An 18,016-nucleotide genomic window follows, 5' to 3' on the forward strand; every position below is an offset into this window, starting at 1 on the left:
CATCTTCCTCCTTGCCTTCTTTAAAGTGCTATAACTGGTAGGAAATAATACTAAATATTCTCTTCAAATATCAGCCATACCCATTTCTGATTCCAGAATGTGCTGCTTGGTTTGTGGTAGTGGAAGCAATCATTTGTCTTTTAGGGTTTCCCTTTTTCTGTGCATTGTTCTCTTTATTCATCACAAATGATGGATGGCTGAAATTGTCTGGATTTTTTGCTGTAGGATGCTTTTAATTATTTTTCCAACAATCTTATTTGTATTATAGTATGCAGGGGAAAAGTTTCTTCAAAAATAAACTGATAACTGAATAAGCATACACAATCTTTGTGATACTGTAACTGAGTAAGGGTGAATTCAAGAGGAGAATGAAGAATACAGACTTCTTACGTGTCTGTTTAAATGTGCGTTCAGATGATCTAGGCTTTGATTCAAAAAACCTCATCCATCTAGCAAGTAGTTTGAAAAGAGGCCATAGACGCAGGATTTCAGGGTGTTCATAGAGACTGTATTTCAATGACAGGGTGAGGATATCCTTATATTCAGAATCTGTTTTTTCCAGAATTAGTTATGTCTATCAGAAGTTACAGCACACCTGACCTTTTTATGAATAGCTTGATAGATTGTGTATCAAGTTCCTTCTAACAGGAGGAGATACAGTGGAACCCACCCAAAAATGTCTAGTTATTTAACAATCTATTTACTGTCATTTATTGAACACACTGAAATTCTTCTAATTCTTCTTCTTTGGCTGCTCTATCAGAGCAAGAAAGGTCACATATAAACTTCGTAAGTTCTATCATGCACGTCTTCAATGTTTTTTTTTAAAAAAAATTGTCTTTGTTAATGAAAAGTGATATTCCTGATTTTTCACCTTCAGTACTAGAGTCCATTTGTCACAGAATATGTAGGCCTTTGGGAAATTTATGTAATACTGCAGACATTGTTTAGTTCCTGACCCAGCAAATTTGTCAGCGTACTATATGGACAGCTATGCTTTTGCTAGTTTGGTTGTTCAGTTTTTGCCTCCCTTAACCCCCTCTGTCCTTCCCACCCCCCTTCCCCCCCACCTCCCTTTGACTTTGTGGCTTTACTCTGACCGGTCTATGCTGAGCATCTTCATAATTTAGAGGGTACTTTCATATATGAACCTAGGACAGTTTCTAAAGAGCCTGATTTTCATTCATTGACTCCGGAAAACTTGGTCGCACTTATGAGGCTACTTGAAACCCTGAAATATGGAGATTGATGGCATGTATCTCGGGCTACTTGATCAAATTTGTTCTAATAAAATTAATGATTTTTTTTTTTTTCCACAATAGCAAAGTTCTGTCTTCCCATGACAGCAACGTTGTGTTAGTGAAAGAGTGTTTATAACTTGAGTCAAATGGAGAACTAGTCACAAAAAATCTAAGGCACTTTCCAATGCGAAGAATATGTAATTGGTACGCTAGCGAAAAGCCAATTGAAAAACAGAATTTGGGTTGTTTATTATGCAAATCTCTTGTTTATTTAGGCCTTGTTACCTTTTTTCTTCTTTAGCCAGACTCTTTCATTTCAGCATAGTGGGTTTTTCTTCTATGTGACTTCATATTCTCTAAGCTGAAAACTGGGAGTGAGAATACCTTTATAACTGCAAGAAAAATGTAAGGTTTTGTTTTGTTTGGATTTCAACAAATGCAACTTTTTTTTTTTTACAATGTACTATATCTTTTTTTCCTAAAGGTTTATTTTAAGTAATTTAGCTTAACTCGGTGGCCTATGGGGGTGGAATTCTTTATCTTGGCTTGATATGAGCAAGCTTTCAAAGTATGTATGGGTTATAGTCAGACTTCTGTGCACATAAAAAAAAAAAACAATCTTTGTCAGTTGGTTTCTGGCCTAGCTGTTTAATGAAAAATGTTTTCTTAATATGATAAACAGCTTGGTAACTTCTGAAAAATACCTCTATTTTTACTTTTCTTTTGAATAACTGTCTATTTCAGAAAAAAATAACTGTGTAGTTAGCACCTTTTTGTGGCAGTTTCAGAAAAGATCAAATCTAAGATGATGAGTATCTCAACATAAGTGTCATGAAGTCATTCTCGTTTAGTGGATAGGAAAGGTGAAAGATAGTTCATTATTTGTCTTGAAGTATATTATTCTGCACTTCAAATCCCATAAAGTTGACTTGTCTTACTGAAATCCAAATAATACCTAGTTATATTATCTTCTCTGTGGAAGAGCTTTTTGATGCAAGGAATAATTTTGTTTTGAAGAAGCTGAAATCTTGAGCAGAACATGTTACATTTTCTTCGTCTGCATTAAAAGACTACATTTATAGAGAGAATTTTTTTGATACTAGTCAACTTAAAGGCAAGTTAATAAATGTATATTACATTTTCAATAACAATTTCAAGAACTTTGAAAATGAGGTGCAAAGCCGATGTGAGATCAACAAAAAATTACAATAATTCATTTAAAAAAGACTTACTGTGTACCTTGTGTTCAGTTCCTGTAAAACATGGCCTATATTGTAACAATTGTTTTCATAATTAAAATAACATATAAAGTAGAAGTTCAAGTTCACTTTTTTCATGTGAACTTACAACAAATTACGATTGGTCTTTTTTATGCTTTGATTAAGTAGACAAGATGGGTGTACTTCATGGGTACCATAATAGTTAACACCTGTTTCAACTGCTTTATATTTGTATTGGATAGAACCTTGGCAATGCAATATATCTTGAAAAGCAAAAACCTGATATTAAATATTTCATGGTATGGAAGAAATTATAATAAACATAGAGTACAGCTTAAAATACAAAATGCTTACCATGCACATTTACATAGTCTTTTTTCCATATTTCTGAAACCAGTGTTAGGATTTTGTGTAAAAATAATCCTGCTTTTTGTGAAGGTCAACTGAGTGATTATTTAGTACCATAAAATAAATCCTGTTTCTAAGATGATGGTATTTCCTGAGTAGCAGAGGTTGGCAGAGATGAACAGGTTTGTCGGTCGGTGCCTTGTATTAATTACCATTTGGTTTGATCTGGCTTCTGTCAAATCCACTTTGGGGACAAGGGCCTTTGGCAGAAGGGTGAAGTGGTCATCCGTGGCTAACCAGGCCTGAATTTCCAGAGCTCATCTGGAAATACTGTCCAAGCATTGATGCTTTCCTGTTTCTCATCAGAAATGCTGCTTGCAGATCAGTTGTCATTATACATATTGAAATGACTTCAAGGAGTATTTCCACTGACTGGTAGCATTTTTGCTGTAAGACGCGCTGTTGGAAAGTTTAAGTGCTCTTTTCCTACTTGGGTTGTATTCGTGGCACCAGGTCCCCCTGACAGAGGAGCCTGTGGGTCTGCAGAAGACTCGGAGGGACTCCTCTGTCCAGTGGTCCCTTCTCTAGGCTCCAGGTGCACGAACACCTGCAGCTGGCACATGCAGGTCTCCTAAAAGCTGCTTTTTCTGCTGAATTTGAAGCTAGCTCTGGTCCCTGACATGGCTATGCCAGGCCATAAATCAGGTCACCAGAATGATGCAGATTAAAAATAAAACTACAATAAAAATTCTGGAATTTGCTATGTCAGCATTCTATTTAAATACCCTTCAGAATGTGTCTGCTACTGTCTAATCTACCTCTCATTTTTATTCAGTTTAGAAATCATATATTTGTAGCTGGAATGAAATCTGGCCATTCTTAAAACTACAGCTTAGCCTTCCATCTATTGTGTTCTTTTTTGTAATTTATCTTCTGTACTTTCTGATTAAAAGCATGTTGGTCATATGTTTCACTTTAAATACAGTGTGTTACTCCTCATTTCCCTAATGCATTTCATAGCCATTCCTAAGCTAATGAAAAACTTTTAAGGACACGTATTGATGAGGTGGCTGCCATCAAAAATAAAGTTAGCATTCAGTTGTCTTTTTTTGCTAGTATCTGTGGCTCGTAAATCTGAAAGACTTCTTGAATCTCTTCCAGTTGTTTTCTCTGCTTCCAGACAACCTTGTTCTTGGTTCACTGTTCTGTTATAGGCACTTGCAGATTTTGAGGGTGAGGACAGTGTTGTTTTACTCTCAAATTTGTGGACTAGTGGACTGTGGAATTGCACCTACAGCAAGACTATTGCTTGGTAGGCTTCATTCAGCACCTTCATTTTAACCACATTTGAGTTAAATAATGTAAATCTCTGAATTGTATTAAATAAAACTCTGAAGTGTACAGTTTCTCCATGATATTTAAATGTTGCTGTTGGTGCTTTATGAGAAGCTTGTATTTTATACATCTTTACATTTTTATTGCAGTGGCATTGCTTCCTCAGGGGTAAAAAGAGTAGTCTCGTTTAGTGCAGAGGGAGACGCTTTGGAAGACATGCCTCTAGTTTGTGTCTTCAGTCGCATTCATTTGCCTAGACTGATTGCATTAACTGAGTTAATGTTAATGTATGACTTTGGAATTGTTTGTGTAATTTGAAGAGTAAGGGAGAGTTAAGCAGCTGAAAACAGAGTTTTGAAGCCGTGATGATGGGCAAACTAGAGGTTTTGGACTTGAGAAATACAAACAGAAAAATCACAATGACAACAAGTTTCTTGCTTCAGCAGCCTGACACAATTCAGGAAACTTTCTGCATTTGGAGCTCCATATGGAGGCAGCTTTTTCTGGGAAAAGGAAATTATCCTTCTCGTGATTAGCTTTGGTTCTGGAATTGGTTACTAGGTCTCAAGTTGCAACACACATAAGCTACAGCATATGCAAACAGTTGTATGTTTCTAAGTGTGATCATTTAGATTAACTAAATATACAATTAGGGATTTAAATACACAGGAGAGAATCCAGGCTCTAGCAGAGGTCCCGCTCTTGACATCAGTGATTTATGTGGTCTCTTTTCAGAAGCTTACAAGCCCTGTTCTAAAATGGGTTAGTGTTTGTTCCCCTTGCTGATTTTCCTGCACTCTGACTGAAAAGTGCTCTCAAGGCTGTACACTTTGTTTGCAGCCTCCATATATTTAGGTTAGTTAATACTCCCTCTTCCTAATGTCAACTGTGCCTTTTATGTTAAGTCCAGATGTCCCCACTGCATGGTCAGGACAGCCCCAGCGCGCAGGGCGGCTCCCAGGCACTGGCACATGCACATCTGGTGATGCCCCTTTTCCCTGATACAGTCTTTTGGATGCAGTGTCTTGATCACAGAGCTCACGATTTTTGCCTTTCGGCCTTTGGTTCATTAGGTGAAGCGGGTCAGGATGTTTTAGGCCTTCCCTGTGCGACCAGTCCACAGCTGTCCACAGCTGCCTAGCCATGCTAGTAGCCACATCCAGGGCCAGTGCCACTCTTTGCTTGAATTCATCTTTCTCGAGTGTAATTCTTGAGTGTTTAGCAATGTGACCGTACATCTGGTTTGCGCGATGGCACTGTAGCTAGCAGCAACACCGAGGGTTGCATTTGGCTCTTCAGCTGAAGAGTGCCTACTGCAGAAATTCACTAAACACATGAGAAAGGAATATTTATACATACTCAGATTTTTGTGGTGCTTTCTCAGTCTCAATGAGCCAAATAGTGAGTATTGCATCAAGATTTTATATTTAACCTTGATATAATAAAAATAGTAGGATAGAGGAAAAATTTTAACATGATTCTGGCTAAACACAATGGTGTGAGTTTGTTTTTTTTCTACTCTAATTTTTAATCTTGATATAGTAAATCCTGTACCCTTTTAGCTTTTTTCTAAACATCTTAGTGGTAAAATTACCTGGCAAAGTGTACAATGTGAATAAATCATTAGACTTAAACTGTCATATTTACTTTGTTACTAAAATATAGATTAATATACAATAGTTCTACTGGGCAAATATAGGCATCTACTTGGGCTGAGACTTTAGAAAATGACTGCAAAAGGCTGTTCTAAGTATTAGCCAATTTTTCAGAGTTCAAAATGTTTACTACATGAGAAAAAATAGTACCTGTAGTTATAATTTCAGTGGCATGGCTTCATTGATTATTTCTATGCATAAACTTATAAATTTTATTTTTATATACTCTAACCAGATGTTGTCTTTTTTTTAACAGCTGCTGCTGAAGGCAAGGGGAAAAGTGGGGAAGACTTTTTTCAGAAGGTAAGAAAGGTAGTTTAATTCTATAACAGCAATCTATTAGAGGAAAAATTATCCCTGTTATTCATTCATGAGATCAGCTAATTAAATTTAACATGGGACAGTTTCCACTGTATTAATGTTTTTATTTGTTTTTTGTCATTTAACATACCTGCTAACCATCAGCTGTGCATAGAATGTGATATGAAATATATTCTTTGGTGTATTCTACTCTCATTCACACACAACAATATAATTATTCTTCACTTTAAAACCTCAAAATATGCCTTATAAAAATCATCTTGATTAATAAAGAGGGTTCACCTAAAAGATGATGTGCGGTGGTCTTAAAGTTTTCGTGTCTATGGATAGACACTGCATCCTGCTATAAGTTTAATATAGTGGGTCCTTTTTTTTTGGTTGAAATATTGACATGAAATGTATTGTGGAATCATTGAAAGCATGAACATTTGGACAAGAAATGCAAAGTCCTTTTAAGAAGGAAATAAATGATCCACACTGATTCAATAAAGTTTGTGGTTAGACAGCTACGGAGTCACGGAAGGGCTGGAAAAAATAAAGCAAGTAAACTACAAAGCGAAACATGGTCAAGAGTAATGACTATGAAATTACTTTTGCAAAGCAGCATGTTTTTTCAGGAATAGTGTATAAAATGTTATTTAATGAAAATCTGCATACATTATGCAAATAAAAATGATGAGCTGTTTTGTCTTCCTGTATGATAGAGAAGACAATGTCAATCTTTGCTGTATAATGAAAGACCTTGAAACTCTTTTTGGTTGGGTGTCTGTTAAACAAGCAGTTTTGACGTATTTTGCATGTTTTGGTTGTATTTTATAATAGAAGTGGTATTCCTAAAAAGTTTCTTTTTAGATGTGAAAATACTTTATCCGGTAGGAACGCACTTGTCAGATGCTTTGATCGAGGCTAGTGAAGGGGAGTGTGTATACTGCCAAAACGCCTGTTTTAGAAAGGATTTTGTTGTAGGGCAAATAATCTTAGTGGGAGACTTCAGATTATGACTGTTCTTGACTGACAATGACAGTTACTTTTTGGAATGTGCTGCTTGTATTTCCCTTTCCAACATTAGTGTGTATAGAGCAGAATGTGTCAATTTTTCTTCCTTAGGATTTCATCAAAATGCATGAGACTTTTTTCCACTTGCTGCAACAAAGTTAAGTTTTAGTAATGCATACTTCAGCACATCATTTAGTTATAACACATTTTCTCACACCTGAATAAAACAGCTTATAAGTCTTGAAGTTAAACACAAAATGCTTCCTGTCTGTGTGGCTGAGTGGATTATGTATTTGATATGTGTAACTGGCTACTTGATTATTGTATTTACTGTAAGTATAGTGTACCTTACAGCAATTATGTAGTGGTTGATATTATAGCAAAAAATACTGTTTAATAGGAAATAGAAGTTTAATAGGAAAACGAAGTGTGCTAAAACACTTAAGCGTGTGAATAAGAGTTCTCTACTTAACATACTGGTAATAAGTGTGTGTCATCTGCCTATACTGACATTATGTCATATATCTGCATAATTACTATGTAGGTGTGACTTGGATGCTGTGGTGGGTTAAAGTTGCTTCACTTTGGCTAGCGTTCTTTCTAGTGTCGAATCAACTTGGTAGCTTATTTTTAGATGACTACAGTTTCTGTGTACATACACACCATACTACAGCTAATAAAAACAGATGGAAACGATCGTCTTTGCAAGTTTTCTTTTCAAAAAAAAAAAAATTTTTGGACAGTTGCTCATAGCTTACTCACTGTCTCTGTCTGCGCAGTTTCCTTTAGTCAGGGTTAAGCTTTTTCCTTTCTCGTGTGAAGTGAACGGGGCAGAGTTTCTGGCGGTACAGTGAGGAATCTCTTCATGTGTTTCAGGCTGTGTAGTGAGGAGGAGGATTTGTGGCATTAGAAACACATTGCAAACCAAGGTGGCAGGATGCTTTCAGAAACTTAGTATGACTTTGAAGCTACACTAAATGCATTTTAAAAATAGTCTTTAGAAGGAGGCTTTCTCGGAGCTGTGTTGGCATAGACTTGCGTGTGGCATGGCAAGAGGAAGTGCATCGTTCAAGAGCAACATGGAGAGCTGAGGGTGTCATTTGCCCAAGAGCTTTGCAGCGCAGTGCATGTGACACTTTCCGACAAACTGCCCTCAAACAGCGTGCTGAAGTTACCCTGGGCTGGAAGCGGGGTGTGGGATGGAAGGCTTTCTCATACAAATGCTGAAATGAGGCAGAGATTCAGGCAGGCCATCCTGTATGTCAGGAGGGTCACGGAGGAGGAGGAGGAGAGGAGAGGCCGGCTGCGGCGGGAGCGAGACAGGGCTGATGGCTTGCTGGTGGCCTCGCAGGTGGGTGCTTGGACGAGGGGAGGCAGCACTCCTCGGGTCGGTGGCTCCACCACAGGAGGCGCAGGACTTGCTTGTGACTTGCTTGTACCCGTCAACAGGCCTTCCAGTCAGGGACTGCCCGGGGTTGTGATGCTGTACATGGTATCAGCTAATGAACCAATCGTGGTTTTAAAGAATGAATTCTCTTACGTTAGTACGAGGTCTCTGGTGCTAAGAAGTCTTTCACTGGCCTGCAAATATGTGAGTAAGCCGTACTGTTTTCTGTCGTTATCATCAAGCAGGCTATCAGTGGATGTGAACTGCTCCTATCAACTCCTAACTTTTGAGAGTTAATAACAGTTTTAAATGCATTACTTCACAGAGCATTTTAGCAGAAACAAGGGTATGTTCTGCTATTGCTAGTGGAATTAGAGAATAAGCCACTGTTCTTCGGTCAGTTCTTGGCTACAGTGGGTAAATTGAGCTACCATTTCCACACTGTCATGGGGGCAAAGAATCAAGTGGTGAAGTGCCACTTCCTCTTCCCCTGAATTAAATATAAGAAAGTGGAAAAACAGCCATTGCCTGTTTTTCTGTAGCGTCACTTTAAAAAAGTTGAAGAACTTGAGCATACTGTCTTTGAATATTTTGTTAGTACTGCTTCCATCCCACCTACCCTCCCGAAGAACCCTAAGGTGGTCTAACGTGGATCTTTCATAACCCCTGGAAGGTGCTAATGTTCTAACAATAAATAGGTATATAATGTGATGGCTTTCTCTCTAGAGCTCACTGCTCTGCAGTTCTGTGACAGGTAATCTTAAATAAGCATGGATCGCTTTGCTGTTGTGTTACATATTATCTTATGTAAAAGATCCTTATGGACCTTGCTGTATATATTATTGTCCTAATTTATTCCATCAGAGTAATACATAATATAAAATTATTGCTTGTTCTTGATCCAAAGTCCATTTTCAGTTGATGGTGGAATTTTTCCATTGAGTTCCATAACATCTGGCTCATGCCTCATAGGCAAGCAAGGCCCTTCCCAGACAAAGCCAAGACATTGTTCCAAGGAGCATATAATTTATGTAGCACTATAGATATGCAGGGCACTTCTATGTAAATGTAAGAAAGTGGTGGGTCTCTGCCCTGAAAAGTTTATAATCCAAAACAGATGACGGTTGTGTGGACAGAGGGGAATTCAGTGCATCATTTCCATTTGCTTTTAGCTCTTGCCTCATCTCTCCTTTTTAATTTTTATTTTATTTTTAACACTTGCAAATCTTGGTGCTAATGATGGCCTTCCCTTTTGAAACTTCTTACCTTAGCCATGGGAATGTTGTGTGGGGTTAGATGGAACTGCATGTGCAAAAGGTAGGGTGGTGTTTGTTCCAAGTGCTTGACTCTAAGTCAGATGTAAGCTCTTCAGCATGTGCATGTGTTAGTCATGCACATGTCAGTCATGTTTTTGGAGTGTTTCTGAATGAGCTCCTCAGCTCTCTTTCCTGGCTTTCAAGAGTTGCAGTTTGGAGAATCTGGCTTTGTGGAATGCTGCAACATACTACCAGACAATTGTAAATTTGTGCTTATGGGATTTATTGTTTCTGAATGTTCAAGGTGTGGGTGGGTGTTTTGCTTTTTTTTTTTTAACAGAGAAATGGTATTTGTAGAAACTAGTATTCTTTTACACAGTTGCAGATATTCAGGATTTTTAAGCTATCACTGGACTTAGGTAAAATGTGTGTTTAAATGCTTATGCTTGTGTCTTCACTATAGGCTGTGTTATACAGTAAAGGAAATATAATCATGCCTGGAAGCATTGGGAATGTAAAGATGCAAATGGAAAATGTTAGATGTATGTACCCAAATCTCATCTGTTGATTGTAATAGTCTCATGCATGTAAAGGAAGACTAGGGTTCTCTTCTCCTTTTTCTTCCTGGCATTGTATGTAACACAAATTTCACCAGTAGCTTCTTATTTCATTATATGAATAGTGCTTTAAAAGCTATTGATGCCCTTTTGGAAGCAATATTTGATGGAACCATCTGTTAAAGTTGTCTGTTTTTCCAATACAGAGGTTGAAAAAACAGTAGCCATAAGAGATGAGGAAAAAAAAAATGTTTTCAATTTGAATAAATAAACAGTAGGTGTATCTCACTGAATCTTTCGCCTTTCTGTAAAGTTCCTCTTCCATATGCAGTAGTTCTTAATGAATGTACATTACCTTTTATTTGTTTGAGTGTCAGCAACGAAGGTGGGAAGGAAACCCTGTTTGCAACATCCTCTATTTTCACTCACATGTAACATTTTTCAAAACATTTGTTGGGCTGACATGGGGCAAACCTTGTAACTTTTGAAAAACTGAATTACATTGATATAGCATTTGTATATACATAAACACCTTTACGTATACAGTGTATATCTTGATACAAATCCAGACTTAACCAAATGAGGTATATTGTTCTGTCCACAGTAGGTCAGGCTGAAAGTTGGTCTTTCTTCCTTTCTAATCTCTAAACACAAAATATGTAGGTAAAGCTCCAAATTTGAATGGCTCAGTGCACTTTTAGGCATAAATATTAATCATTGACCTGAGACTAAGATGTCTCAGGCTGATTATAATCCATGTTCAGTAGTAACTTTTGAAGAGCTTTCCATGTGTCTTCATCCATGACTTCTCTCAAACTGCATAGCTGTAATTTGGTTTTCCTAAGGCTATATTCTTCTTTCTGATGGCAGCAGCTCAGCTGTTGGCTTCTTTCAGTGCTATTTGTTTTGCTGGATGAACATGATGGATGCATGCTTATTTATACTTTGTTGTGGGTTTTGTATCAAATTCAACGACAGGAGCAGTTTGTGAACTGCAGAAACTGGTTCCACGCCTTCCATTTTCCTGCATAGAGATCAGTAAATGCCTGGCATTAAAATAAACTCTTGACGTAAAGTTATGTTCATAGTATGTGACAAGGATATATTAGGCCCATACACTTCCAGAATTTGCTTGAAACACCCAACTGTGCTAGTCAGTGATGGGAATGTGAGCATGAGCTTCTGATTTACATCTAGCTTCCTCTTCCTGGGAAGAGAAGGCAACTGCTTAGAGATGCCAATATGGGTTAGAGTTGAAAGAACTTCAGTAGTTGTCAACATTGAGAAATTGTGAGATCAAGACTCTTGTCTCGCTTTTAGCAAAACCACACCCAGTGTAAAGGAGAAGACTATTTAGATTGGATTGGCGTCTCTAAAAGGGTAAATTGAGAATGCTTACTTAAAGTTTTGCTTAGTTCAGTCACACTAAGTGCTGGGAAGACTTCATTCTTGTGGAGAACTGCGCTTACTGTATCTCTGGTATAGCAATCGTTATGGGAATGCAGTAATTACGAGGATCTCTTTAAATCATCTTTAAAATGTTTTATAGTTTCTGATGTAATGGAGACAATCTTGAGAGTTTCTGTGGTATGAAAGCTGTCAAAGTTCTCCAATAGACCTGCTCCTTGGAGTGCCCACCACGTGTGGAAGTCCTGGAATTGGTGACTCCCCGCTGCGGTTGCTGGGAATAAGTCCCTGGGCCAGAACAGAAACAGTGGGCGGATTTATCTCCCTTTACTAAGCGAGTCGCTCTCTACTTCACTGCTTAGGGCTCATACTGAATTCTGAATGAATCATATAGTTTTACTTGATGCTGAAGTCTCCTTTTATGCCACCTCACTGCTATACTTAATGTTATCTGCAAGACTCTCTTGCATCTTACAGCAACAGTTAGAGAAGGAATAATTTGTCACAGCAGTCTTAGTTGTGGTGGTTAATCCTTTTCACTCTGAAAGCGAAATGGTTTATTAAAATAGAGAGATCGGTCCTCTGAAATGCTTGTACTCTTTCCTCTCCCTCTGAAATAAAATGGGGAAAGAGGAGGTGAGTATGGGAATGTTACAAATTGATAACATACACTGGATTCCTCATTCAGGAGACTGCCTGTTTTGCTTGTTTTGCTTAGAGTGATGAGTTAGCTAGGTATCAGTTTCTAACAGGCTTCAGTGTTAAGTAACTTCTTTCTCAGATAAACTTTCCCTGTTTTTCTGCTACTTGCCAAGAATTCATTAGTGCTGTACACAATAGATACCATTTTTGCATGTTCTTAGATAATCCTTTCACATTTGGACCATACCTCCAGTCATTTATTTGCAATAAAAACATTACCTGCAACCACTGCTTTATTAATACTTTCATTCAGGGCTAACAAAACATTAAAGTCAAGTGAAGGAAGGGCTTTAATGTTTCTCTAAAGGAATGGACATTTGATCCTTAATCTTCTCCATCTTAATTTCATTTGCTGTATTTGTAAACTAGGTACAAAGTTCTGACTTTTATTGTTGCAAAAGGTTCACTTAGTGCAGCTTTTAGATGCAGCAATAATACTGCAATACTTGCATGCTTAAAGACGACCTCTGTTTTAAGAATATTCTTTCCCAGGGCATATAAGGTAAAGTGAAAGTTTAGTTTAAAAAAACAATAAAAACAAACAAAAAAGTGTTCATGCATGTATTCTTGCACCCTTTGCCTTTCTCTCTGCACTAAAAATATCCTAATGGAAAGGGAATGACACAAATTCCAAAGCCATATCCATGTATGTAATGTTCCCCAATTCTGTTTTTCCTAATTTAGAGCTTTTATTTATAATCTAAAATTTTGAGTTGTAAAACTGATTTTGTTTACACTGCTGCCTTTATTGCCCTTAATTCTAATATGTTAATTGGCTTTTTGAAGTATTGTCAGTTGATGGCCATTGACCAAAACTATGTCTAAATAAATACATTGCCTGTAGTATTAGTCATCTGATTTTAGTTTTAGTATGTCTTTGTCCTGCACATGCTTGCCTTAATTCTTGGTAATGTAACTGTTCAAACAATAGGTATGAATAGGTAGTTAGTGACGATGTTAAGTTTCTTGAGCATTATTTTGGAATAGTCTTTTTCAACAACATGCTTGCTTTTTTTATATAAGTCTCAGTCTGTTCATCTAAACCACAAAATTATTCAACATGAGAAGTTAAAGGAAAGCTACTTTTTTTTTTTTTAGTACTTTGCTTAGTTTGGCATGAAACTATGTAGAAATGTGTGTTGGAAATAGAAGCGTGTTTTTTTTATGACACATTTCTGTACCTGATTCTAGATTAGCTAGAAATTTTTGAAATGCTCAGTTTTTTGTTAAAGTTACCTTGGCATTTACTAAAGCTTAATCTAAAATTTAAAATGAATCAATTTAACAAAAATATACTACTTACATATGTAAAGATCAGATTCCTGCAGTACTGAAGCACTGAATGACTTCCAAACAAAGCATGAAATAAATCAGTTTGTATCAATACTGAACTTTATCCATATGGGATATCCCATATGATAGTCTATAAAATCTTTTTTTATTACCCTTTTCCTAGACGGGTAAGGTTATAGGATAAGGCCTAGCCAAGTTGTTATGTACAGATACTTGGTAAAAATGTGTTTGAGTTTCTGACAGTGGGAAAATAAAAAGATCTCCTCCTGCTCCTCCCTGCGAGAGATGCAGGCATTCACCTCCTTGCACCTGAGGGATGCCACATTTTTCATATTGTTCCTTCCTATAGAGAGACTTATGCAATTGGACGTCAGTGTTTTTCCTCACCTGTATATGGTTTTGCTGCATATTTTATGTTTACATTTAAACATAATTAGTCTAGGCAGCCTCAATGAAGAAGGAACTTACAGAAATGGTTCCTAGATTTTATAGGTTAAATTCTCACTGTGTCTCCAGTCTGTTGGAGATGCTTTTTCTGCACAAGAACACAAACTCTCTAGTACTACTGGTGTTCAGAAATATCCCTTTGCTTTTACTCAAAGAAAGGTAGCATCAATACTGTGGAGTCGGATAGTTTTACTGCTTTCTTTCAGGGACATAGATCTAATGTAAACAGTGAACTCCTAGTTTTGAAGTTCATATGTAGACCAACTAGCAAATTTTTCTATAGCCGAGAGTCTGTTGCACTAAAAAACAAAAAAATAAACAACAAAAACATCAAAACCAACCAACCAAAAAGTCTCTGGGTGCTTTTGTTTTGATTAGTTGCAGAGTATCTGCTTTCCCTTTGGGGACTCTGCAGATGTGGTGTTTGAAAGCTAAAATACTATTTTTCTTGCTTGTCTTTGTTTCAATTTTTATTTAGAATGAGTTTGTGCAATTTGTATTTTGCTAATGTTTATAGAATTATTACAGTAAAATTATTAGCAATGCTTTGTAATGAATTCAGTTGATTGCAAAAATCTTCCTTGCAAAACTTGTTCCAAACATATTTTTAAAAGAACTTTCTCATGAAATGTTAGGAAAAATAGAGCCTTAATTTAAATAAATGGGAGTGGTGGGATTGTTGGGGTAGGAATTCCTTACTATACCCAAAATGCAAGCCAGACTTGCAGAACTACATATTTGCACTTTCTTGCACTTAGCTTTGGGCTAAGTTTTGTCATCTCCTTTTGTTAACTTCTTACATCCCCCTATTTCCTTGCCAGACGCGGTGGTCCTTGATCCCCTGCCATTGATGTGTTCTGGGTCTGGCATCTCAAACACGTACTCTGGCATAACCAATGTTAGAGGCTGAGTCCACAGCCTGGATAACTGGGTTACTTTACACAATTCCTTTTGTGTCTTGTTCTCCATTCCCATCCCTGTTTTCCCCCCAACCGTTAAATAAAATACTCCTTCTGGTAACAGCTACACCCATTGCGCTCTGTTCCTGCTGCCAAAACTCTTGTTCAGGAATTAGTCATCTTGCTTTGCAGATATTGCTACTTTACCATCTCCGCATTAGAAGAATAAGCATCAGCTCATTTAGATTTTTACTTGCCTGCTGTGACCCTTTAGCTCAGGTGCTGTCCTGCTTTTTCTGAAAGCATTTTTCTGATTTTATGCAAACTGTTCTGCATGTTTAGAATAAACTATAGCAGTAAACCTGTTTATACTGGTATTAATGTGTGTATACCAAGGGACCTTCACTGCTCTAAACTGACACATCTTCTATTTTCAGAGAAGTTCTAAGATGAGCATTTTATGCCTGTGAAACAAAATATTTTGAGACTTGACTGTTCTGTGGGTTTTTTACTAGGCATCCAGTCAGCCAACACTGCATTAGATGGATAGTGTTAGTCATACACTTACAAAAGTAAAATTCTCATTTGAATGTTATAAAGTTATAATGAGCAAAACCCACAATACTGAATTTTAGCTCTTTATTTTTCTGAGACTTCCTAAATTCAATTCTTAATCCCTTTATTCTGGTACTTTTGCTTTGTTAACTACAAGCACTTTTTACAGCAAAACTGACTATTTCTGATGAACTTATTTTGTTGATGTCTCTTTCTTTCAAAGAATGTCTTTGTTAAGATTGTAACAAATTCACTAATCAACTGAAACTCCAAATTTTTAAATGTACCAAATTTCATTGTGGTTCTTAAACCTGTATTCAACATTTAAGCTTATGATTTTCATCTTCAACTTGCTTTAGAAGCACCTGTTGAGTTCTCAGTTCACTTTGTGGCTATTCCATTGAGCTGAAGCATTTGGAGCACTTAAACTAGACATTTTAGAAGAAAATTTTGGTATCACAGGCAGCTTTTGTGTATTTTTTAATGATGGTGGGTAAGGATCTGGATCTAACTTCAAATGAACATATGTGTCTGTTCACAAGCCATTCTGCAGTTGTTGCTGAGATTAAGATAGTATTAAATCTCAGTTTTATCTCAGCTACTCAATTTCACCATTTATTTAAGGTTGTTTTAGGTGTAAAGGAGAATTAACAGGCATAAAATATGAGGATGATGTTTATCTTATGGTAAAACAAATATGCTTAGACTACTCTGAATTGATTTCCCTCATAGTATTTTCAGTTAACTACTGAATTAATTTTATATCCTGAAGAATAATTCAGTAAATATTTGGAAGAAACCCAGTGCTTAAAAATCTCTATCCCATGATAGATGACAGTACAGTACTATCACGTTTTGCTTACACTTTTTGTAAGGCACCTGGCTTTGCGATATTTTTTAGCTTTAAAAAAAAAAAAAATCAGACTTCCTGCAGTCATTGTGCTCTTAAAGCTTGCCTTGTTTATCCTTTGAAACCATTCCTACGAAGCTTTCTTAGTTGATTCATTTTAATATTCTCAACTGCCATTGTGATTTTTTGCTTAAGCGTCTTTCATTTTATCCTTTATACAATGTGTTTCCTGTGAATAATTAAGCAATTAAAATGTCCTTTTAGAAAAGCAAAGAGCTGCCCTTTAGAATTCAGCGATCGGGTGTGTTGAGGGACGCGCGGGTGGATATTAATGACAGGAGTCTTCGTTTCTGGCTGCGTAGCTTAGTAGAACATAAACATAATGCTTGGCTGGGTTTCTCCACCTACAAGTGTCAGTGAACAACTGTTTGACAGTGTTTTGGACCTGCATAAAGAGTCTTAATTTTTATAACAGCAAAGCTATCATGCCATTGAAATTTCTTGCTTACAGAAAAGCGTACTTGTCAAGTTTTGAAAGGCCATTACCATATTACTGCTTTTTCTTATACTATTGCTACTTCTGGACTTCATTTTTGGCTTTGCTGTTTTGCACAGCAGCTTTCACCTTTGGGTCTTACTCTCCTGTAAAATGGATACAACGATTTTTTGAGGTTCGGGGAAAAATGGTTCCCAGAAAACAGAAATTAAAAATGGGTATGGACATAGTAATGTAACTAAACAGTCAGTCACCTTTCTTTCAGCAGTCGTTTATGAAATGTTTATCTTGAGTATACATGCTCCTCCGTGAACATAGCAAGCTATGGTAATCCATAAAGAACACTAATTACAGTGTTTTTAACCTGGTGGAGATTCAAGTTCAAAACAGGATTACCAAACAAGTCTGTCTATTTCTATTATCATCACCTTTATGTATATAATATTGTTCAGTCCTCTGTCTTTCCCAATCCCTTTCCTACCTTCATGCTTGAATTTTTCTTCTTTTCAGGAATTTTAACCATACATGTATACACTGGGAGGCACTTGTTTCTGGCTCTGTGAGTTTTGTAGTTGTTTTTTTGACGGTAGAGAAAGGGATATTTATTGATGCTATGTTAAAATGGAGACTAGGAGTCATCTTGAAGTTGCGGATGCATTTGTGTCTGAAGTTCAAGATGGTAACGTTGCCAGGAATAATTCTCTGGAGGTGTCCTCACACGGAGGTGTGCACGCAGAATACAAACGAGCAGAGTCTACCCTGTGTTTTCAGTTCCTCTCCAATATCTGCTTGAGTTAGAACTTGATCCTTGCAAATATTTTTTTTGGCTAATGTGCAAGTTCAGCTATCTGTATTTTGTCTTTTCATTTCAAAAAAAAAAATTTTTTTTTTGATTCAGAGTAGTTTTTCTCCTTTTTCCCATTTTTGTTTTTCCCTGGACTTGTTAGGTTTGCATTACCTCAAACTTCTTTCAGTTTTAAACTTCATGCCGCTTGCAAATGTTGCATCTTATTTGGACATGCCTTTTATCTTGCTGGAAGATGATTTGATA

The 18,016-nt window shown here is 36.8% G+C and overlaps 1 protein-coding gene across 1 annotated transcript in view; it reads left to right on the forward strand.

Moving 5' to 3' along the window:
* The window catches only part of LOC136996234 (AT-rich interactive domain-containing protein 1B-like), a gene marked incomplete at its 3' end in the record, with an annotated part of 33,539 nt that extends 27,437 nt beyond the window's left edge, over positions 1-6,102 (forward strand). The window contains exon 2 of the mRNA XM_067317159.1: positions 6,056-6,102. Coding sequence (XP_067173260.1) covers positions 6,056-6,102 — 47 coding nt within the window. The remainder of the gene's footprint in view (positions 1-6,055) is intronic.
* Positions 6,103-18,016: the final 11,914 nt, after the last annotated feature.

The sequence above is a fragment of the Apteryx mantelli genome, unplaced genomic scaffold, assembly GCF_036417845.1.
Source record: "Apteryx mantelli isolate bAptMan1 unplaced genomic scaffold, bAptMan1.hap1 HAP1_SCAFFOLD_274, whole genome shotgun sequence".
Lineage (NCBI taxonomy): Eukaryota > Metazoa > Chordata > Aves > Apterygiformes > Apterygidae > Apteryx > Apteryx mantelli.